Source organism: Rhopalosiphum maidis, chromosome 1, assembly GCF_003676215.2.
Source record: "Rhopalosiphum maidis isolate BTI-1 chromosome 1, ASM367621v3, whole genome shotgun sequence".
Lineage (NCBI taxonomy): Eukaryota > Metazoa > Arthropoda > Insecta > Hemiptera > Aphididae > Rhopalosiphum > Rhopalosiphum maidis.
In genome coordinates this window covers 6,908,327-6,933,109 of record NC_040877.1, presented here as the reverse complement: position 1 = coordinate 6,933,109, position 24,783 = coordinate 6,908,327, and the positions used below count along the sequence as shown (strand labels likewise).

At 29.7% G+C, this 24,783-nt stretch overlaps 1 protein-coding gene across 3 annotated transcripts; it reads left to right on the top strand.

Annotated features, from left to right (window-relative positions):
* The first annotated feature begins 7,430 nt into the window (after window positions 1-7,430).
* Window positions 7,431-15,976, top strand: LOC113550724 (protein phosphatase 1 regulatory subunit 3B-like). 3 transcript variants are annotated; one of them, XM_026952768.1, is made up of 5 exons: window positions 7,431-7,930; window positions 8,872-9,117; window positions 11,462-11,882; window positions 12,895-13,698; window positions 15,952-15,976. In XM_026952768.1, exons 3-4 carry the CDS (start codon window positions 11,514-11,516, stop codon window positions 13,651-13,653), a joined length of 1,128 nt encoding a protein of 375 aa, XP_026808569.1. In that variant the 5' UTR covers window positions 7,431-7,930; window positions 8,872-9,117; window positions 11,462-11,513; the 3' UTR covers window positions 13,654-13,698; window positions 15,952-15,976. The 3 variants fall into 3 exon arrangements, with proteins under 3 accessions (XP_026808569.1, XP_026808568.1, XP_026808570.1); XM_026952767.1 differs by having other exon boundaries at window positions 11,068-11,882; XM_026952769.1 differs by lacking the exon at window positions 8,872-9,117.
* Window positions 15,977-24,783: the final 8,807 nt, after the last annotated feature.

Sequence of the window (24,783 nt, the reverse complement as noted above, 5' to 3'; positions counted from 1 at the left end):
CACATGAAGATTGTAAAAACATAATTATTCATGTTTCGGGTTACCAACATTTTTATTCGGGTTCGGGTTAATTCGGGTGTTAAGTCCTGGATTTATTGCTAAGTATCTTTTTTTATCATAATTGTAAACAAAGGTGTTGTCTGAAGATATATATAAAAATAAATATTGATAATACCGGTAAAGTCGCTCTTCAAAGTCTTTTTTAATTGAGTAAATCAGTGTAGAAATAGATGTATTAAATTTGAGTTAAATAAAAAATAACTCTATACGAAGTACGATTTTGACCGGAGACAGTGTTAGCTTCTATTTCTAAGATCATAATATAATTTATTTATACCTATTAATTACTGGTAATTTATATTAGATTCTCAGCGAAGCGATGAATGTATTGATTTTACAATTATATGTGTCTAATTTTGTTTATAATTACTTTTTGAGGGAGTAAAAATATTTTAATTTTCAACTTTGGTGGGTGGTTTCTGGTAAAAAAAAAATCTAATAAATATATTATCAACATAACTATTTTAATAGATATTTTAAGTTTAAATTTTAATGAAATTAATTATTTAAACTACGCTATAAATAACGATGTTCATTATTTTGATTTAATTTTAAAACATTATTATTGGGAACTTATTTCATTTCAACATATATTATAAACTTAAATTTACACAATGATATTTTCAAAATTTGTAAGTTCATTTTTGAGAAGTTATCTATTTATACCATGAACCTACTAAAATTTTTACAGTATTTATGGTAAGGTTTTATTAACTCAAACGTTAAGACTGTCTCTGCATAGAATCTTATTTATGTACAGTGATATACGATTGAATTCAAATTTAATAAAATCATTACAGTGATCCACTAACGCCTAATGTACAGTGTTACCTAATTTTTTTTTATATTTGTAATACGGTACACTGATAAAATTATCGAATATTAAATAAATATTATTATTATTAAATTAAAATAATGCTAATTAATAATTATAGTATACATCAACCTTGTGTACCTTTGGTGTTAATAGAATCATGGTAGATTTCTTTAGGAGAATTAAAATATTTTAAAATTTGTATTGTTTTAAAAAAAATAATAATATATAATAATAATAATAATGACGAGTCACTATAAAAAATAATCAATATTTTTTAAATTAGAGTAAAATGAAAAAAATTACTATGGGAAAAATCATTTAAACTTCCAATTCCGTCAAAATTTTAACTTTCAAAAAAATCATGGCTATGTATTTTCAATATTTTTAAATTATATTAAGAATGATTTATAAGAAACTTTGAAATACATTTTCAAGTATTCTGACTGAGAAACACAAATTTTCCTTATATCAACGAACATCTCAAAAAGATAACTAAAAAAATCGATATAAAAAAGCTACAAAACAGCTAAAATGTTTTGAAAATTATGATATTTCTATAAGTTTATTTAACATAAATATTTGATGAAAATTGCAAGTATTTAAATTGATTTATTTTAGAATAGTATAAAAAATAAAATCGGTTTTAAGCTAATGCTGTATAAGCCATAAATAAATTAGTTTTCTATTTAGTTTTTTCTAATTATTTTTATTGGAGATTTTCTATTTTTGACTACCAAAGTTTCAATTACGTTAAATTTATTAACAAGAACTTACTTAAATATTTAAGATTGAAATATTTTTTTTTTACTAAAATTTGATTATAGATAATATTTACATAGCAATGAAAAAAAAGAACATTGTAAAACTATAAATCAATGCTCCAATTGTTTTAATTCTGGTACATATTACTGTACTTATATTAATTCTTAATTTAAAATTATTATTCTGTGTTATATTTTCCTACTTATTGAACTATGAAACACATTATTTTTAATTTAAAAATAAACGGTATTCAGGTTTACTTGTCACTTACTTTAATAATAGGTTAATTTAGATAATAAAAAAAGCATTATTTATTATCTATATTACATAAATCTAAATCCATAAAACCAAAATTGTGGTCAAAGATTAATTTTATAGAGAATTTAGGCCATGCTATTGATTAGAAATTGGAGAAAAGTTCGTGGATCTTTTATTGAGCTATTGGGTATTAAAGGTATAAATGTATTATTTTTTTAGGATTGTATTAATTTAAATACCACTTTAAACTTAAAATATAAATATAATTTAAAAAATATAACTTTATGTATGTTTAGTATTATATTTGTTATCACAAATAATACTTATCAACGTTTCTTGTTATTGTTAATTATTTGTTTCATATTGTTAAATTATTTTAAATAATAATAATAACAAAAGTCATTCCGAACATAAAATCCAATTTTCAATTTAAGTTCTAAACTAATAGTTAATATGAATTCCTATGATGTAAAAATTATTCAATATATTTTGAGATATACGAAATACGACATACGTATTGCAGTTTTGTTTTGTAACTGCCTATATTTTTACTTTAATATTTACTAATTTAAAAATTAATTCAATTAATGTTATTCAATTTTTGTGGTTTATATACACATTAATATTATATTCAAAATACAACTAAATTATGTAGTTAGCAGTAAAAAAATCTAGAGATAATAAAGAATAACAACATTAATTTTAAATTATTAAATTGTCATTTAATAGAATCTAAATGGCTAACTTTTAATATTACAAACAAATATTTTAGCATTATTTTCAATTGCACGTGATAGATAACTTATATTTTATTTTGGTTATTGATTAAATTTAATTTGTTTGAATTATACGCGTACATATAAAAACATATTATTTTGATTAACAATTGGTACACACTAGAATACTAGATAGAATTAACATTAAAAAGTAGTTCAACGAGAAATTAGAGATTGCTGGCACGCTGAGAGGTGTTTCTTTAAATTTAATATCAATAACTTAAAGTTATACCAAAAGAGGTGAACTTCTAAGACTATTTTTAGCGGAACTTTGTTTATAAAAAATATATTATTCGTCTTATAGGTGTAGATACTGTGTACTGCAGTGGTGACGAGGTTTATTTAAAGTTGTGTTGCAAAATTATAATTTTTATGTAAACTCCGTCATTGATTTTTTCCTTCACAAAATTATTAGTTCTATTAATTAAATTAGGCAGATTTATAAAAAGCAAACTAAAAATGTAGATCTTTGGATTTTATGGTTAAGGTATAGATTTTTACATGCATGATGTTGTCTATTGTCAACAATTTTTTTTTTTTTTGTAAATCATGTACTCATTATTTAAATAATTTAAAATAATTTTCCAGCTTTTCATGACAGAAATAAGATCAGGGTGGCAAACTTCACGTGTAGCCCTCCTTTTGAAATTTTGACTTCAATCTTATTTTTTTTTATAACAGACTGGATAAGGGATAAAGATTTGTAAGATTTTAGGGACATTTTAAAGCCTATACCTCAAAATTGAGTGGGTACGCGACAGAAACTGGAACCGTACCAAAAAGAACAGATTTTGGAACCGGAATCTCATCGAAACCCTAATTTAAATTAATTTAAAAACCGGAACCGTTACTTTTTTGTAAAGGTTTTTTACGATTAATTTCGGTTTTGTAATATATTAAGTAGTATAGTATAGATATATTATGTGGTAATAATAAATAAAAAGTAGGTGATATTTTAAAATTTAAAATACCAAATACTTATATAATAAGTGTTAATACAATATAACAATTAAAGTAGATATAAAATTACTAGATTATAGAATACTAGATATAAAAATTAAAAAAAAAGCAAAAAGGGTTATTTAAAACGGGGTTATGTGCATTAATTGATAGTGTTAAGTAATTATTTTACTTATTTTGTATTTTCCTTTGTCCTAAACAATTGGTAGGATATCTGGTTGAAAATTGGTATTAAACTGTCATAATTAATGCCAATTGACATTACTAATATTTTATAATATTTTTTAAAAAATTGTAACACAACCAAATTTTTTTACAAAAATATAAAACCAAAACAGGAAATGTATTTTTCATTTTTCATGAACCAAAAAGAAACCGAAACCAAAATTTAAAAATCGAAAATAGACCAGAAATGAAAAATTAGTTTTTTTAAAAACCGTAAAGAAACCAAAACCGAAATTTTAGTTCTTTTAGGAACCTAACCGAAACCGGAACCGTAAAAATCATTAAGGTTCCAGTCCCTGGTAGGCGAGAGACATAGTTGCGTGAACTCTCCTCACCGATATTATTTCTTTTGCACTAAACTAAAAAATGATTTGCAAAATGTTGGTACTATTTTTAAATAACTGGTAATATACGATGAGAAGGGCTGAATGAAGTTATTGTTTTTAATCTTATTATTATTATTTTTTATTTAGAAGATCATTTGCCAAGTGAGTAGATATTTTATTTTCAAATCGGTCGTATAAAGGACCCAATTTTACGGCCGTTAAATTTTGGTGCAATAAACCATTTATATAAGTATGATGTATTAATATATACAAATGTACCTCATAAACATCGAAACGCAATCCGAATATTTATTTAGTTTTGATAACCACTTAAATAGTATTTCCTACCTATTATGTACGGGCCGCAATTGGAATAGGTAAAAAGGTAAAAAGTTTACTTTGGGCCGCAATCGGGATAGGTGAAAAGGTAAAAAGTTTACTTTAGGCCGCAATCGGGTGACGTCCTTTACTTCAAGTGACAAATACTATGGCATTTATATTAAAAATGTATTTACTATTAAGGTGGGAGTCTCAAGTCAGGGGTGTATTTAAGGGGGATATGCGGCCTGTGCCCCCCCCCATTCACCGTAATAATTCATTGAGATGAAAATATGAGATATTTTATAACTTTACGACCCACGTACGCTAATTTGAACTTTTTTTAAATTTGATTGTAATGAACGCAAATTTGATTTATTATGGTGTACGTTTTGAGACAAAGTTAGGAAACAACACAGCGGGAGTGGTGTTAAGTAACGGGCAAAAAGAAAAATGTCAATCTTAGCTATTTTTTGATTATTTTGTTTTATAGGTAGTTAAGAAATAAGTCTGCATACATTTTTTAATTTTTATCAGATACAAAAATAAAAATGATTTTCTCCATTTTCAAAAATTAGTGGTTATTGATTTATTTGTTCATCAACATATTATATATTTTTGTATCAATGAACTATTATTTTATAGTTACTATACTATTATAACATAGTGGAAAATTAAACGCTTATTCTATATATATATATATATTATAATATATATATATATTATAATATATACACGTTTGAGATTTGTTAAAAACATATTTTGCATATCAAACGATATTAATTTCCTTATTTCTATAACATCCGTTAGTGTTATTGGTTTTATTTTAAATCAAAAATTATCGCTCATAATGAAAAATAGTTTATTACAAGTTGCAGTAAATAATATTCACTAAAAAAATTACAGATTTACACACAGACATTAAAATATTGGTTGAAGAAATTTGTACATAATTTGTAGTTGAATGTGTTGAGTAAAATAAATCAAAAGATTAACAGCAGTTTATTGGATTTATTTTAAAATGTATATTTTCAGTAATTCAGGACAATCAATTATATTATTTAGTAAAATAGTAATTAATATAAAAATTACAATTTGATTTGCGTGAATTGCTGTTTTAATGACTATATATATAATTATAACATTAATAAATTTAATAATTTAACACATTTAATAATGTGCTCTACAAACAAAACATTAATATTATCTATAAAAATATATTACCATTATTTTGAATTTTTTTTAAATCTTGAATTTGTGTTAATATACAGGGTGATTCATTTATCATAAAACACTCAATATTTCAAAAAGCATTCATGTTTTTGAGAACATTTTTTATATAGTTTCAAGTTGCTAAAAAGGTTACGTTTTTATTAAAAAATTATATTTTTAAATAATTTTTATCCTTATATATTTTTAAGGTTTTTACTTTTTTGAATGACAACATAGTTTAATTTCATATTCCAAAGTAGGTTAGGTTAAGTACTAACATTTCACGGGGTAACCCCGTACCACTCCACTCCGCTTGTCTAAACTTTAAATACGTATAACTCATAATCTACACACCCTAAATTCGATTTTTATGTATCAAAATACTCAGAAAATTATTCTACTTTGGTATATGAAATTAAAACTGTGTTGTTATTCAAAAAAGTAAAAACCTTAAAAATATATATGGCTAAAAAGTATGTAAAAATATAATTTTTTAATAAAAACGTAATCTTTTTAACAACTTGAAACTATGTAAAAAAATGTTTTCAAAAACATAAATAGTTTTTTGAAATAATGAGTGTTTTATGATAAATGAATCGCGCTAGATTCCAGACATTAAGAGGACATAATCAAAATGTAAACAGATTAACGAGATATATATAATATAATATTTTTAATACAGATTCATTTCTACAATGTCGACATATGTATTAAAAAAAAAACCTTTTCAGACGCTTTATTTATAATAATAAGTAGATGGTGATTGAAAGATAATTTGGAGTCAAATTTCATCCCAAGATCGTGTACTGTAGAAACTCTTTATATCCTGCAAGAATAAATTAAATTGTCTTTGCAGTCTTTTTAAGAAAAAGTGATTTAGCAATATAGGTTTTATACATTTTGAAAATTAGTGTACTGAGTGTATTAAGTATAGTACTTATAACTGCGTTCACGACGATAATAGTTGACAATTAATATTCCGAATAGTTAACCTGTATAGACACGAAGGTTTTTTTTTACTGGACCATTTTACGGCCAATTTTTATTTTTATTTTTTACAATAATAAATTCCAGAGAAAAGTAGAGAATAAGGTTTTTTACTTAGTGTTTAAATTATTAAATATTATTGAGTATTACGGTTAATACATATAATACAATAATACGTTATTTTTCAAACCTCAGCGGACGCATTGTCACCTGATGGGTCGGCGACTCTGAGAAAGCGTATTAGACGTCGTTGACGGCTTTTGGTCGAAAAATTGTAATCATTACATAAGATAACGATTTCGAGTTATTGAGAAACATCTGTAATAATAACGGTGTACATTCAAATAGGTAACATAAATAATTATATAATAATATTATGACGTGTACAACAGTGAGCCATAACAATACAGCTACAGGTTACACTGCCAAACCGTCAATAGGACGGTGTTTGTTATTAACATCTGAACGGTAAAGGCTGCAATACAACATTACATTATATTATCGCACCTAAATAATCATACACAGCACAAACGGTTGTTGTTGAAAGGTCCGATCGGAAATCGGTGCCGTTTTTTGGCGGGGTGGATTGGAGATAAGAGTCCGTCGCGGTCCGTAACAGCGGTGGTGGTGGCGGCGGCGGCGGCGGAAGCTATGGTGGTGGTATCGTCGTTATCTGTGGTTCTGACCGATGACGACGACTATATCTACAACGACACGTTCAGTCGACGCTTCGTAGCACAACGCAACGCCTGCAAGTTCACAACGACTGTTGAGACTCGCCAAAAAAAAAAAAAAAATCTGACGACCGTCCGCCATGGTTCGGTTAATCAGTGTTCGATGCATAATAGTTGCACATCTGTGATTGATTTATTTTTTTGTTCATTGATCTCGTTTAAATAATATTATACAATTCTGTAAAACGCAACACTTTTCCGTCAAACAAAATAAACTAGATTCACTTGTTTGTTTTTTTTCGATTTCGAATCCAAAACTCACAAGCGCATCACGAGAGAGTTATCCAAATCAACGTTGTTATTTTAATTATTATCGAGCATTCTGATGAAAACAGAAACGCTACTGTAACCCACGGATATAATATAATATACTACGCTATATTAGGTATATTATTATTACTGCTGTCGTTTGAACTTGCGCGTCCAAAAATCATTCAAACTGTATTGCAATCAGAAGCACCACACGCCGACCGAAGAAACGGAGACCATACCGCAGTAAGTATTTTTTTTAAATATATATTTTTTTTTTTTTATCGAAGTCGTTCATTAAAACGCAATGTTATGATATGTTACTCGTTATTGCGCGCGTTTCGTTTTCGGGAGGACTCGTCGCAAACGGCAGCGAGCAGGTAATCCCACCGTTTCGTTGGCACGAGATTATTTCAGTAAGGGAAAAATGATTTAATTTTAGAAATCGATTCCACGGATTCATGCATAATATCGATTTTAATCTTCAGCGCGTCTGTAGATTAGGTCATTCGGCCGTGTGTATAGAGGTACCCGACGATTATCATACCCACCCGAATGCGTAGTTTTATCGCATCGTTCGGTTCGCGCGGGCGACGAATCGTAATATTGTAATAATGACATCAATTTAATGTAATTAAATTATATGTATATTTTTATCGTAATTATTATAGTTATTGTCATATCTCGTAGTGTGTGTGTGTGCCCTTCTCGCCGAGACCGCCGAAATACCTCACGTAGGCGACTGTTCGATAAACGCGCGTCATCTTTCGACCTTATAATATATACATACTGTCTGGCACTGGTCCGAGTTTATTTTCGGCCGTGATCTTTTGGCGAAGGGCAAAATTATAGGGGGACTTTTTACTCTGTTTTCCCCCCCGACTTGCAGACGATATAATTTTTGTAGTGTGAGTGGGAGCTATAATATGAGAGAATCTCGTTTTTGATGCTTTTGGCACATTAAACTTGTGTGTACGTGATTTCGTGACTGGCCAATATTAATAATTCGAGCGTTTTTTTTTTTTTTTTTTTATCTTTGCGTTTCGAGTCTCGGAAACAACGAGAGATAACGGGCCTCGTGCCGTCGAAGTAAAAAACCGCCTCTGCCCTGATGTACATATAGGGACGCATAATTGTGCAGATATGTATTTTCGTTGTTTTAAATGTTCGTGGTCGGTTTTCAACAGGTCATCTGGTTAGTGGTCATCTGGTATCGGTTATAGTGATAGAGTAGAATGAACGCGCACCATCGGAGATCCATGATACGTGTCAGGTACCGGGTGTCGGTTCCGGACGTGACGGTTCTCCACAAAAGGAAGCAGACTCCACTCTTAAGCATTAGACAGCTATATATCATTGCAATTAAAAAAAAATTATAATACCACACATTTTCCAGTTATCTAGTTTTATCTAGAAAGCATCATCTTCACCTGGTAATCATATCACTATTGATTGTTTTACTTAAAATATTGCAAGTACCTACTATATAATATAATATTATTATACCTATGTCATGTCCATTGCATGCCCATTTTAACGGATATATCGTTTGCTTTTTGACACAAACATCTTGTGATATTTCAACTTGTGTCACTTGTGATGGCTCATACCTATATTGATGCAAATAATATTTTATTCCCGAATATAAATCTTTTGGTTTTTGATTTTTATAAATGATTTTTTATAACTTACGAAAACACATTAAAAATAAACAAATTTAAATAGATACATAATATTATTTGAGCAAATATCTTTTCACTTACGATATAAATATATAGATTCTTAGCTGCAGGCCCTTATTGAAATATAATAAATGCGTCATAATTTAAAGCATCTTTTATTTAATATTTTTTTAACAAAATAAAAATAACATGTTTAAAATATGTTTTAAATGTGTATAATCAAGTTGATTACCTACATATGTTGGCACGAAAAAAAAACGTGTATCTATTGTAATCATGCATATGACTTATTATTTATAATATGTTGCATCAATAAGCCATCAGCTTTACAAAGCTAGCGTAGGTCGTGCATTTTCAAGACGGAGGTTTATGTGCCTTTATCTGGACACCCTTTAACCCAAAATAATGAATATTCTATACATAGATTAAAATGTTATAATAATAATGATAAATAATAATTAAATGTGTTCACAATGTATGAACACAAGTTTCTTATACTATTAGATAAAAATATTTTATACATAATACATTCAAAAGGTACTTAAAAAAAACCATATTTTAAAATCATATTTTTTAGCGACTTAAAATGTCTTGTTCTATGTAGGAAATTGTTTTTTTTTTTTTTAGTAACAATAATATAATTGTGTTATTATAGTTGTAAAATATTTAAATAATATTTTTATTGTATCTATTCTAGTTAACTTTTTATAAATATCGTGACAGGAGAGTATAATTATTAATTATTATTATATATTACATATTGTACTTAGCAGATAGATAGGTACTTATTTGGTAAAAATCTTCAAAATTTGATACGTTTTCCTGAAAAAATTAAACCAATTGAATATAAGTAAGTTAAATATATATCCATATAAAGTTATCTATAATTTAAGTGGTTATCAGCGTGTTTTATTATATCAGCCACACAAATGAACTTGCTTCGTATTGATAATAGTTTCTTATTTTTGACCTTTGAGTCGTTCGAAGAACATTCACTCGGATGTATGCACAAGATATATTATGTGTTATCATTAAGTTATTACCTGCTAGAAAAAGGCAATATGTATATAAATAACATTAGTATTATTTTTAGATTAACTCAACAAATTAAACACAATACTGATAACTTTTTGCGCAATAATTATTTTTTATTGGTGCTAATTAAAATTAAGTATAAATGTAAATAGTGCATGGCCTATGTTGGATTGATGGAACAGAAGTGAATAACATTTTTGTATTTTATACATAATTTATTTTGCTTATTAGTCATGTATTTACGATAAATTAAAGGCAAAACATTTCATGTGGATGTTTGGTATGGCAATGAGTGGTAGTTTAATGAGCTACTTCCTTTCATATATTTTTATTTTTTGAAATATTTCACTGAAAAATAAGATTTTTGTTTGCTATTAGAAATGCTTTAAGATGCTATTCAAACTTGTGGTGTCTCTATCATAGTCGATTATTTTTGAGCTTTTGTATCCGTCGTCGGGTTGAAAAGTTGCACGAGATGTTTGAACGTGCGGCTTTCGCATGCTCCAATTAGGGTAACTTTTTTTCGGGCTTACAGTATTGTTGAACGTCATTGTGTCGATGTAATCAATATTGTTGTTATCGCTAATTATTGGTGTTGCTAACATTACTGTATTTGTGAAAATATTATTGATTATTTATTTTTTTTTTTAATTTTCTGTTTGCTAGAATTGCCAGGACTCTATAGGTGTAACAAATTAACATTTTAGCGGTCGTAAATTGCAGCAGCGCCTGCCCGCCACCGATGCGTGGCCTCTATGTACTTTAAGGTCTCCGCACACGATATAGAACATATATTACTATATATGAGTATAGAGGGTGTTTGGTCGTGTGTCACTTGTGCTCACATGTTCGATATGTGGTACCTTCGACTGATATGTCACTGTGTATCTTAATACATGTAAAAATAATTGTATTACGCCTGTCGTAATAAATTAAAATATATTATTGTTTACGATATTATGATGACATATTATAGTTTACATTATTTACCCGTGTTTTCTGTGTATTATAAGATCGTCAATAAAATGTGTTCGCCGCTGTTGTTTTTGTTCGCTTATAGGTACCAAAGTCCACGTAGATCGCCCTCAGCCATCAACACAACAGCCACCAACATGTTAACCGAGTGTTGTGACGTCATAGTGGCGCACAGCCCGCCGATCTACAGCGGGCCGCCACAGGATCAACTATCTGTGCTCTACCAGAACTTCCGGTTGGTCGTGAACCAGAAGCAACAGTCACCGTTGGCGGTTCGCCGATCGTCTTTTTCACCAACTCGGTCGGACGACAGACAGTCGCTGGTCATCAACTTGCCGAGCTCCAGCAAACCTCACAGACCGTGTCTTGTCATCAGGGCCGATTCGGAGAGCAGCATAGGATCGTCGTCGTCGAGTTCGTCATCTGACGAGAACGAACCGTCCAGTCCGATCCGGAGAAAGAAGAAAGTCGTATTCGCCGACGACCGAGGTCTGTCTTTGACTCAAGTAAGTGACATTCATCCGTAGTTTTATAACATTATAGTTGAGTCGTGACACGTGAAACGTATATAATATAGTACTTTTACAATTTTTCCCCAAATAAATAAACTTAAGTATATAAACTGGATACATTTTGAAAGTGACTTTTCTTGTATTACTCGACGAGCCAATAGTTATATATAATTTCATCATTATTATAAACTTAATAATACAACATTACGATTGCTTTGTATATTGTAATAAATTATTAAGTTGTAACTTGTAGGTTATCACCTATCGATATATTTCGGATGTTGCGTGTCGTCGAATACGATGACCCGAAACTCGTGTGGTAGAGTAATCAGTACGATATATATAATCATGTACGAGACGTGATTTTCTTTAAATAGCGTAATCGTCTTGTCGTTTCATCAAACATAATAATTTATACTCTACAAAACAGTCGACGGTTATCAGCTAATAATGTATAATATTCTCATTATTTTAACAGTTCGAGGTGATTAGGGTATTGAATAATGTTTAATAGACATAAATTATTACCTCGGTAAGCTGAACAGGTACCTACCGTACTACGACTGTTATGTAATTTTATCTCAATTGCTTGATAGGTTTGTAACTTATAACGTGTGACTCAGCGGAAGTTACTCGTTAAGTTAACGTTGTTCCTCTATATGTAATATATGGGATAGTAATTCCACGAAACAACGTTTTTTTCAATATTTTAATAACACAACGTGAAACTGGAAAAATATTCATTATATTGATTTGAGAATTCCCTAGTTCAATATTTATTAAGTTTACAAACAAGTTCTTATTTTTCGGTAATTTTAGCAAATTTAGTGTGTGTTGCTCAAAATTTTCAACAAACGTTATCTGTTAAAATCATAATGTTTACACGAAAATACCGCAAACACTCACCCATACACGACCTTAACTTAGCTTAATAATAATAATAAAAAAACGATAGACATTAAAAATCACTGAAGACTAACGCATGCCTATGATGTTATTTGATCAGGTGCGATTGATGAACGAACCATCGAACCAGCCGCCGAAACTGATGACCGCCAAACCGTATTTTCAGAGCTTAACGCAGTCGGCCGCATCGTCCTCGTCGTTCCTTCAAGCGGACGCCGCGACCAAACTGACGGGAGCGGCTGCGGACAATTTGCCGCCGCAGTGGAACCTGAGGTTCTCGCAGCCGGCTTCTAGCTATGTGGACTTCCGGAAGCGGTTGGACACGGACAACGTGTCACTGGAGAACGTGATCGTGCGGTCGCCGGACCGGCGGATAGTGGGCACGGTCAAGGTGCGCAACCTGTCCTACGACAAGAAAGTGTTCATCCGGTCCACGCAGGACCGGTGGGCCGAGCACTTGGACACGCCGTGCACGTACGTGCAGAACAACGCCATGCTGGGCGCGGCCACCAGCGGTCCCGCGCCGAGCGTCGCGGCCATCTACGACACGTTCTCGTTCCAGTTGCCGCTGCCCGTGCACGCCGCGTCCATGGAGTTCGCCGTGTGCTACAAGAGTCCCGAGTTCGAGTGTTGGGACAACAACGACGGCCTCAACTATTGCGTGTCCGTGGGCGGCCAGTCCAACGGCGGCCCGCTGCCGCCACAACAGCAGCTGCTCCAGTCCGCGCTGTCGCCCGTCCTGGTCTCCGACTTCGACCTCCACCCGAAGCAGCCCGTCCACTATTTCGGCGCCCAGTCCAGGCAGAACTCGTGGTCCGCGTGGCGCGACCAGAAAACCGACGCTTCCGCGTACTGGTGAACGTTCCATCCGCCGCCCGTCAGCCAAAGTCCGCCAGTCTAAAATGTGAGTTCACGTTATTATTATTATTATTATTATCGTCGTCATCGACAATATATCCGTAGTAGATATCACCTTATCATCCCGCGCCGATTAGCTTATAGTTACGCGGTCCGATTTTGTCTGTCAACTTAAACCCGCTCGCATATCCCCCCCACACCCCCACCCAGCAGTATTTCGTACACCAGTGGTCTTCAACCTTTTTGGACTCGCGACTCGTATAAGCTTTGTAAAAAAGCAAAAATTGATTAATGTTTTGCAGCAGTACAATTAAAACAATTTTAAACTGTCTTTTCATTTATTCATTTTCTAAGTTTAATAATTAAAAATATATTTTTTTATCTTATACAATTTTATGAATTTAATTTTTATTTTAAAAAGAAGACTTTTCGGACCCAATTTTAAAGCTTACGCTACCCACCAAGTTGAAGACCTCTGTCGCACACGACGGGTTACGAACAGGTTAATACCTATATAATATTTCGTTTTTTCGTTAAGTTTTTGTCTTACGAGATTTTTATAATACTATTGTAGTGTTAAAAAATCGCTCTGTATAATATTTATGCATAGATGTGATATTATTATCATTTTGGGTTCTCGATAGCGTAGTTTATATACGCACCCAACTACGGACATGAGTTTTCAGCACACTTACCTATTCGTTCGAAAAACACATAATAATATAACAACACGTAGTATAACAGTCTTAATACCGAACATTAATTTTTATTTATAGTCCCGTGGTAAAATAAATAATCATAAAAATGGCGCTTGATTATACCTATAACGAACTAATGTGTAATATTATTATAATACGAAAGGAAATATATATAGGCAATAACAGCGATATCGGAAACGAGAGTGTGTGTGTGTGTGGATGATTTATATTCCGATTGTGCGTGCAATTTAGTGTACGTATATTTAGTGTTTACGACGCTGTAATTACTCGCTAGTATAAGTGTTTTGACATCTGCACTGCTTTGGTATTTCAAATCTGGGCCAACTTGGAAGGAACCATATTTTTAATAACTATTTCACTCGTTTTTGTTTTTTTTGTTTTTGGCGTCATAATTCACATGCGTGTATACATGTAATGACGAAAGAAAAATTAAAAGTCGATTAAAAATAAACTGTTTAACATACATTTTACATGTTCATATTATATGTGACTATGTATAACAAAGTTATAAAGTAACAAAGTTCATGGTTATGAGCCATTTGATAGTATTTGACTTAGGTATTATATTTACCAATAATAAAACGCGTAGGTATTTCTCAACGTTTCGACGAATTTAGTTCATTTTTTTTCTGAAGGTTTTAATAAATTGCGATTATAATTTTGGTAATATTCAGAATAAAAATAATTATATTAATCATCATTAAACGAGCCAAAAAGAGTTAATTATATTTTGTTTCAATCGATTAATTTACTAGGTAATAGCTTATTTTATGAAAAAAAGTTAAAACCTATTCGATTTCTAATATATTATTATATTATCGGATGCACATACATTATTGTAACTTAAACATTTGATTGAATTATCGGAATAAACTGTTTGTGTCATCTCAAAATAAATAATTATAGCTACAATTATTGTATGGCAATTTTATCATTATACCGTGTGAAGTGATCATATTCATATAATAAAGTTAATAGCGTTCATTTAAATATCACATGTGTGTTATAATTGGTTCATAAGACATCAACATATTGAGTCCATTTTACTGTAATAACAACAATTTTTTAATTAACTTTGCGAACCATTGGGATGAATAAACGTACATAAATAGGTATTAGTAACCGATTTAAAAATATTTGCGAGAAAAAATTATGTAGCGAAACGTTGGTAAATTAGTAATATCAATCGCACTCGTGTAAGCTGCTAATCGGGTCTCAAAGTTCAAGGTACATATTATTATGATTATTATATTAAATATAATAACATATAAATAATATATATATATATTTTCACGTATACCATTTATCAAGGTTAGCGTATAGATGAATACATTTTGTTGGGATATTCATTTTTTAGCTTTCGTGTTCTTATCAATGCACCATAGCCAATGCACTTTCCGGTAGCACGATTCTCGAAGTTCGAACTAACCTTGGCTGTCTATTTTTGTCCCGTCCCGTCCACTCGTCTGCGTGTAGGTCAAGCTAAGCGAACCATTTCATTAGCGCCCACCGACCCGTGTGACATTTTTTTAAATATAACACAGTGCATGAATTATATGTTTTTGTATTTCTGTTTGCAGATTATGGGATTTTTTTTTTAATTTCGAAAAAAAAGCTGCAACTTTGACAAAGTTAAGCAGTGAGAACTGTACGTTGCTCATCCAAAATATCATTATTAGTCGACGTGCATGACCGCGTGTAAATAACAGATTAATGTTAAGTAAAACGAAATGTATACGTTTGTTTTTATACAATTTTTGAATTTTTATATAGGTACCTCTATTTATTGTTTTAGATTAAGCATATTTGAAAAAATTTTATTCATCATCACATTTTATTTAAATAGAATATTATATCAACGAACTGACAATTTTTTTTTTATTTAATAAAAAAAAAATAAATAAACAGTTATAGTTATAAATCAAATACTGTAATCTAGTGAAATCGTTGATTTGATGTTTTAACTTATTTCCTGTTTTAATGTATCGAAGTATAAAAAGAAAAAATGTTAATCTTAAAACTAATTTATTCTTATTCTTATTATTATTATTATTATACACTTATTATATAAACATTTTTTACGTTTTATGAATTTTACTTGTGTTGAATATCATTGTATTTTTTTGTTTTTAATAGAAAGTGATATTGTGTAAATTAAAGACTAAATGGCCATCTCATAAGACTGATCTGTACATATATATTATAATATTCGTATTTTACTTTTCTTGTTGTCGCGGAAGACCCGAAAACTTCTGTTTATTATTTTCATTTTGTACAATTATTTGTTATTTATTTTTATTACTACTATTTTTACTTTTATTTATTATTACCCACTATTATTGTGTTCTCTCCAATCATTTACCAACCCCCATTTTAAGTTTATAATAATCCTAGTGTTGTCCGTTTTCGCGGAACTACCCTTCTTCAAGTACACTGTAATATTTTTTTTGAGATGGCCAAAACCAATATTTTAATTTAAATAATTGAATTGCTACAAAAAAAAAACTCGCGTTTATTTTTATTTCATAAAAAATTGTTTAAATCTCACCCTTACCACTATTCTGCCCCAGCTCCTTCTACAACTCACGTAATAAATATACAACTCGTTATATATTTGTCCACACACACTTATATATTTATAGCGTTTAGTTTTTACTATTATTATTATTATTATTATTATTTTTTTTTTACAATATTTATGTTTAAACTAACATTTGTTGTACAGATACAGCGCATTGTATCAATGTAGGTAACCTATACCTAATAATAACGGTTCATAACGCAGCAGTGCATAGTATATATTATCATAGCTTTTATACGCGTAAGTCTTGTTTATTGTTATTACTCATACGAACCGCATAATCATTACCTATTACTATTCCCTTAAAACAAGATCATGATGTTTAGTCGTTTCGATCGCTTGTAAATATCGCCTCATCGAAGTTGAAATAAAAAAACGAAAATATAATTAGAAACTAAATCTAGTCATTAGCTTATAATGCTCGATTAAAAACGCGTTCCCCCGTATATATGCGAACTAAGACATTCTGTAAAACGCATTGCTGCTTTATGTTACCGTTTTAGACCGAAATATTGTTTATGTAATTGCAAATACGTACTTTTTTTTTTTATATATAAAACAATATATAATTTGTGAAAAATCATATTGGTTTAGTCTTTATTGAATTTAATTTTACATCAATATTGTTTAGTTAAAATATTATGTATAGTATATTATATTAATAACCATTGTTAAATATATCATAATCATATCCATATAGTATAATATTATTTATTGTTTAGTGATGTATAGTTGAACTCATTAGTTGGATGTTTCCATAAGTAGTCGCTCGAGAACTGTGTAAATAGCATATTATTGTAATATCAGATAGTAATAAATAACTAACATTATAATGGTATAATGTTGTATATTATTGTAAAAAAAATCACAACCATTAATTTTTAACTATTGTGATTTGTATATAAAGTATAATCATCATCATTGTAAGATTATCTCTATATTATTATTATTATTATTATTATTGTTATTAAATATTTATTTTATTTTAGTTTAATTATTATATAATAAGATATATCAATCAATCGATACGCTAATCGATTTTTAAACGCCGATTAATGTACAATATCCATTTTTATGTATTGTGCAAAGTGAATTGTAAAAATAAACACTGTTATTTTGGATATAATATATTTTTGTGTAATAGTATAGAATTTGACCTATGTTAAATACCTGCGGCGGTCTCCTAATAACATCACCCGCTCCATCATCATTGCATTCAATATCAGTAATAATTATTATCATCACTGAGTTCAGAGTTGTAGTCGTCGGACCGAACGTGCTTCGTGTGTTGTAGTTTTGTTTCGCTGCACGTCAGTGGTGTATAGTGTATACACATCAATAATAATATAGTGTCCATCATGCTATTGATTGCAATTAATTGGACTTCAATAATTGCCATTGCGATTAATCGTTTTTCGTTTTGGCGGATCGACAAAACTAATACAGATATACGCCCACGCGCGATTCTGTATATATAATTAGGTATGCAACGTGTAATAATACATAATATTATGCTTTCTGGGTCGACGACGGTCGTATAATATGCACATCGTTTATGTTTACTTATTGCAATGGTATTTAACGGTATAGGTATGCGTATTATACGTATAGTCTTATTCGTTTCACCATACGTTTAAGTACCCGTGAGTCCGCGTGACGCTAACCGATTTTCCAAAATATATGATATTATACTGTCGTAGTCAGACCGACATTTATGACCGTATACGGTTGCTGTATCTATCTATACAAAATACATACATGAATGCATAATTATTGACCACCTAATGATTTATTCGCTACTCGTTCGGAATTATACATCATGCCAGTATAATTGTTAAAGCTATTAGGCACCTATTTAATATTTTTCATTTTTTTTATTGTATTAATTTTGGGCCCCGGAGTTTTGTGTGTGTGTGTGTGTGGGGGGGGGGGTTAAGTCTCTAACTTTAACCTTTAACCACTTTAACCTGCGACCTATGAAGAGCTAAAAGAGCTTTATTTTTCGTCTTCTGTTTTTATAAGGTATCATAAGCACTGACAATTATTATGAAATATTCTAGTTCTATTAAGTAATTTTAGAAATCGACCGACAACAAACTTTGTACAAACATATTTTTAGTATCGTATAAAAGTAATATAAAACCATAAAAACGTGAAACTATACGTATTGTAAATTATAGCTGTATATTATAGGTGCAGCCAGATGGAATCGTGATAATGTTTCTATGATTCATTAATCTAGTTGCCAAGCTGTTTTAAATCAAATATTAATGTTAGTAGGCAGTCTTGTAAAAGATATTTTTTAAAAGCATTCAAGTATAAATACAGATTCTTATATTGAAAAGTATTTAAGATATGTATTTAAATACACGGTAAAAAAAAATGATTTAAGTATTATTGTATGAATACAGATAATCCAAATAAGTATTTATAGATACTTTAAAATACATTAAAATTACATTTGAAATTTAAAAATAACAGTTTTTGGTATCTTATTAATCAACAAAAATATGTTAATTATTTACAAATAAAAATAAAACTTTCACCAATTTCATATTATTTTATATTTTTATATAAAATATGGATTATATTTTCTAACTTAAATTTCAATTTTTTTTAACATAATTTCATTGACAATACAAAATATGTGAATTAAAAAAAAAAAATATTAATAAAAATTACTATTTGATTTTAAATATAAACAGATACTTTGAGAAAATAACTGAAATACTTATAATGTTAATACTTTTACTCAAATACTTATTATAGTACGTAGGGAATGCTGTCACTTATATCTTGGTAATTATAGCGGGACGGGAAATATCCACAAAGCGATACTGCACGTTTCCCTGATATTTTCATATTGTTGTAGTGGATGATGAAAGTCTAAAATGACGGGCACAAGAATTATTTTCACATTTTCATTCACGTCGTCCCGTCCCGAGATCTGCCCTATTTCGAGGTTAATTATTATTTAACGTATAATTTTACTAATTCTAATTAATTGATTACAACAATTTTTTTTCCCCAATTTATGTTATTTTTTTTAATTTCATAATAATTACATTTCAAGACTTTTTTCTACCTATTCTGATTGAAGGATGTACTCAAAGTTCACTAATTAAGAACAAGTTTGGATATGATAAGTTTATATTACAATGAAGAATTAATACTGCTTCTGTGCTTTAGATTTTAGTAATAGTAAATTATTAAAGTCTTTGACAGTAATTGAATGGTAACTCAATAGTTTTTTATTAGAATAGGTACTTAAAAATAATTGATACGACTTCTGTAGGTATTTTCATGATTTGTTTTTTTCGCGATAGATGCTAAAAGATTGGTTTGGCTAAAGAAATATTTGTGTACTGTTATCATGTTATATTAGTTACTTCATAATTTATATTTTTTTTCTGATTAAAATCGGGCTGATTTCCAAACACTTGTAAGTTGGTTTTCATCGAAGTGTTATGTTTAACTGTTCTTGATAAAAGTATACTATATCTGCTTTTACAGAATTAGATTTATCGCTTAACTTTATATTTAATGGGGGACCTTTAAGATTTATATCCAGAGTTATAATGTGTGAGGTTATTTGTAAAGTATTATTTAGTGTACTCCGTAATTCAGCGATTTTATGTATGCATTAATGTATTATGTCAATTAATTTAATTAATAAGTTTTGTATATCATAAAGATCGGATTTAATTGCATTAATAATATACAAAAATTGAATGTTAAAATTGTATGATTGTATCAAAAAATACTTAAAAATTGCTATAAAAAAATAATATTAAATAATAAAAAACTAGATAAATATTACTTTTTTGAATTAAAATTGACAATTAAATACATTTACAAATTAATTAATTAAAATTAAATCTTCTATCACTTAAAATATGTTTTTCTTTGAAAAACTACGTTCTATGTCTACACTATTGGTGCATGTTTAACACAGTTCAATAATATAGACGTTATAATTCACAAACAATTAACATCTGCTTTACCTAGCATGACTCCATAGTGAGATTTAATAATTTTATACCCTTCATTTTTTGTAATTACATACATACATTTATCTTTAATTTTATCTTTAGTGTGGTTTTATGAATGCTAAACCACATTTGACTGAATTATTTTGTACAATCTGTTTCAGCTTTACTTTATAAAGTTTATTTTATTTTAGGCATGCTTTTTACGTAGGTATTTAAAAACGTACGGTGACACGTACAATTCGTAGTAGATAATACAAATAATACCGCCACAGATGCACCGGTGTCGCCGCTGACTGGCTTATATAACTGCGATAGTGTAACTGTAACAGAATATTCGAGGCCGGGGAAGGAAAGCTCTCGAACATTCTAGTAAACTAAAACTATCGATATCGGATAACACCGACGATAAAAAAATAATCTATATATATCGAACAATAATGGATAAAAATAAAATTCTTAATAATGGTTTTATAGTACAACCACAGGTTATCTGCTCGTAAAGAAAGTTGGGTATGTCATAGAGCGTTTTTATAATATAATAAAATTAGCCAAATTAGATATTTTGTTAATTTAAACACACGCAATTGTAAAATATTGTATCATACAATTAAATAAATAGACAGAATACATTAGATATACATCGACTAAATATTTGATCAGATTTGATTTATCTTAACTAAAAAAAAAAAGTTGCAATTAAATCCGGTCTTAACCTAATAATGCGTATGACTTATCTATACATATTTATACTGTGGTCATCGGGTGGATTTTACTAATCAATATGAATTAATGGATAAATCATGATTGACAATTAAAATACTTAGTATATAGAGCGGCAGATGGTAAGATAAAATACGCGCGGGCTGTAGCACATAAATTTACCATACCTCTTTTAAAATTTAGGACTATTGATCACGTAAGAATTTTGTTTGTTATTTGTTTGACGTTTATGTGGGCAATGTTCAGATTGTTTCTCCGGTCACATGCACGATATTTCGATTAACTAAATTCAAGCGTGGTTCGCTCTTTGGCAACTTAAATAGGTTAAATAGTAAATTAAAAATAACCTCCGAGTCCCGATAGGAATCTATCGATATAACTTTTATCGAGAACGGTCAAGTAGTTCAAAAGTTAGACGATCATAAAAAAATGGGCGGAAGAATTAAATATATACGAAGAAGATAATATTATACGTACTTGTATATGCACATATAAATATTGCCATAATATCAGCATAATATAATCAACGTTGTTTTTTAATAACTACAACATTATTCTCTTTATATACTTATAAAATGGATTAATTTTAAACTCTTTTTTTGTTAGGTCAAATGTTAATTGTTAACATCACTTCCTCGATTGGCAGCAGAAGTGGGCGCATACTCTACAACAATCTACATAATATTATAATTATAATTCAGGTAGGTAGATGGGTACAAATAATCCTGTGTATGACATCGAACACATTTATTTAAGTAGGTATTGGCCGTATGGCGTGTACACGAGATCTCGTACAGTCCTTTGATATTAATTATCATTTCCTGAATAAAATTTAGCAGTTGCGCAGTTTTGTGATTCAATTTTTATCGCTCAAATATGTTGCAATGGACCATACATGTTCCATCGTACCTTCTTTATTATTGTCTTCGTTTATATTTCGCGATAGAAGTAGTTTGGTATATCATCTTATCGATAGATTCTTTATTTTTTTGTGTAGATTTTATCAATAGATTAGTGTTGTTTTAGAATCGGGTTTCTAACCACTATTTTTTGGATACTAAATATTTCCGCCCGTCCGTCTACGACGGTAGTTAGTAGTTACACCAGTACACAGTTACAATTATTATTTTTGATATTAACATATTTATTTATTGCCCTCAATTACTTACACAGTTAGGTAGACGGAATATCTATTACGTTTAATACGTTTAGAAATCGATAATTAAGCGCATTCGTAAAGTGAGCTTTCCTAACTTTTTTTTTAATTTAATGATTCGATGTACTTTTATGATATAAAAATAATCGGGAAAATTTTTATTAGATTAACAGAAATAAATAATAAAATGTCTGATATTAATATTGTACGGTCGATTTTAATGTACTTACTCCGTGGTAATATTATATTATTATACAACTGCCTAATAAAATAAAATCGAAATACTTTTCCATCCAAAACTATAAAATGTTTAAGTACATACTTCATAAAATATTGAATGTTACGCTAATATTATAGAATAGATTACTTATAATAATATAAAAAAAACATAATGTGCCTACCTAATATGAAAAAAAAATATGTCAAGCGCAATAAACACGAAGAAAGTATTTTTCGTAATGTTATGAAATGTGTCGATGATCATTATAGTTATGATCGCAAATTGGCTAAAATGAGTAGGTACCGATTATACGTATACATGATATATCACAGGGTTCGTAACAATATATTATAAATATATATACAGGATGATTCTTTTATCAAACAATACTCATTATTTCAAAAAGTATTAATGTTTTTGAAAATATTTTTTACATAGTTTCAAGTTGTTAAAAAAACAACGTTTTTATTAAAAATTTATATTTTTTATCTTTATAATTTTTTAAGTTTTTTACTTTTTTGAATGACAACATAGTGTTTTAATTTCATATTCCAAAGCAGAATAATTTTCTGAGTATTTTGATACATAAAATTCGAATTTAGGGTGAGTAGTTTATGCGTTATACTTATTTAAAGTTTAAACAAGCGGAGTTGTGGACAAACATTTTGCGGGGTAACCCCGTACCACTCCACTCCGCGCAACTAAACTTTAAATACGTATAACTCATAAACTACTCGCCCAAAATTCGATTTTTATGTATCAAAATACTAAAAAAATGATTCTACTTTGGAATATGAAATTAAAAATCTATGTTGTCATTCAAAAAAGTAAAATACTTAAAAAATTATAAGGATAAAAAATATTTAAAAACGTTGTTTTTTTAACAATTTGAAACTATGTAAAAAAATATTCTGTATAATCTGTATATTTAATGAGCCGTTTATTATAGGTACCTACCTACTCGAGTTAATTTTAACTAAGTACATTAAACATTTTATTTTTGAAAACTTTTAAATAATATTGTTACGTTACCATATTTAAATTGTAATTGTATCACCTTGGTTTTTTTTCTGTTTGTGGATAACTATACATTATTATTATGTTATTGTCAAATAGGTATTATAATATAATATTCTTCAGCCATCTCTGAAAAATGGACCAACTCGAACTAGTCGGAGAATCAGCCATTATGAATCTAGAAATGCAACTAATGAACTTAATATTTTTGGTTGGGGTGTTCCTCACGCTGGTCATATTCATTGGATTTTACGTTTTTTTTTACGATCAGTTGGATTCGATTCAACGTTTGGATGAAAATGTTACGCAACCCGCGGCAGCTAATAGAATTTCCAATGACCCTTGCGGCCGCCGTCGTTGGTTCCAGCCGTTCTGCTATTTTAACAATTCAAACGATCCGACGACCGAGTGGATGGGAGATTGGGTTTCTGTAAGTAGTTCAGTTTCAGACTATGAGATGAGCCACGAAAGTTCAGATTGAGACGGTACACGAAGGTCGCCGGTACAGAGTGCACGCACCGCGCAGCGACCGATCAACGGGGCGACAACCTTGGTGTTACACCGTCGATTATCCCAGCGACGTCACAAAGGCCGAAGCCGGGACTGGTGAACACCCGTTCACCATCGAATAACTGGTGTTTACAGCCTCGTCGGACGCGGTGCCGCTGTTATGTGACAACTCCGATGTCTATGGGTCTGTAATAACGTAAAAAGTAGACATATGAT

Excerpts from the sequence above, each read along its gene's own strand:
- LOC113550724 (XM_026952767.1), top strand. The coding sequence starts at position 11,361 with ATGATGACATATTATAGTTTACATTATTTACCCGTGTTTTCTGTGTAT. Across the intron at positions 11,883-12,894 it reads GAGGTCTGTCTTTGACTCAA|GTGCGATTGATGAACGAACC; the intron begins GTAAGTGACATT and ends TTATTTGATCAG.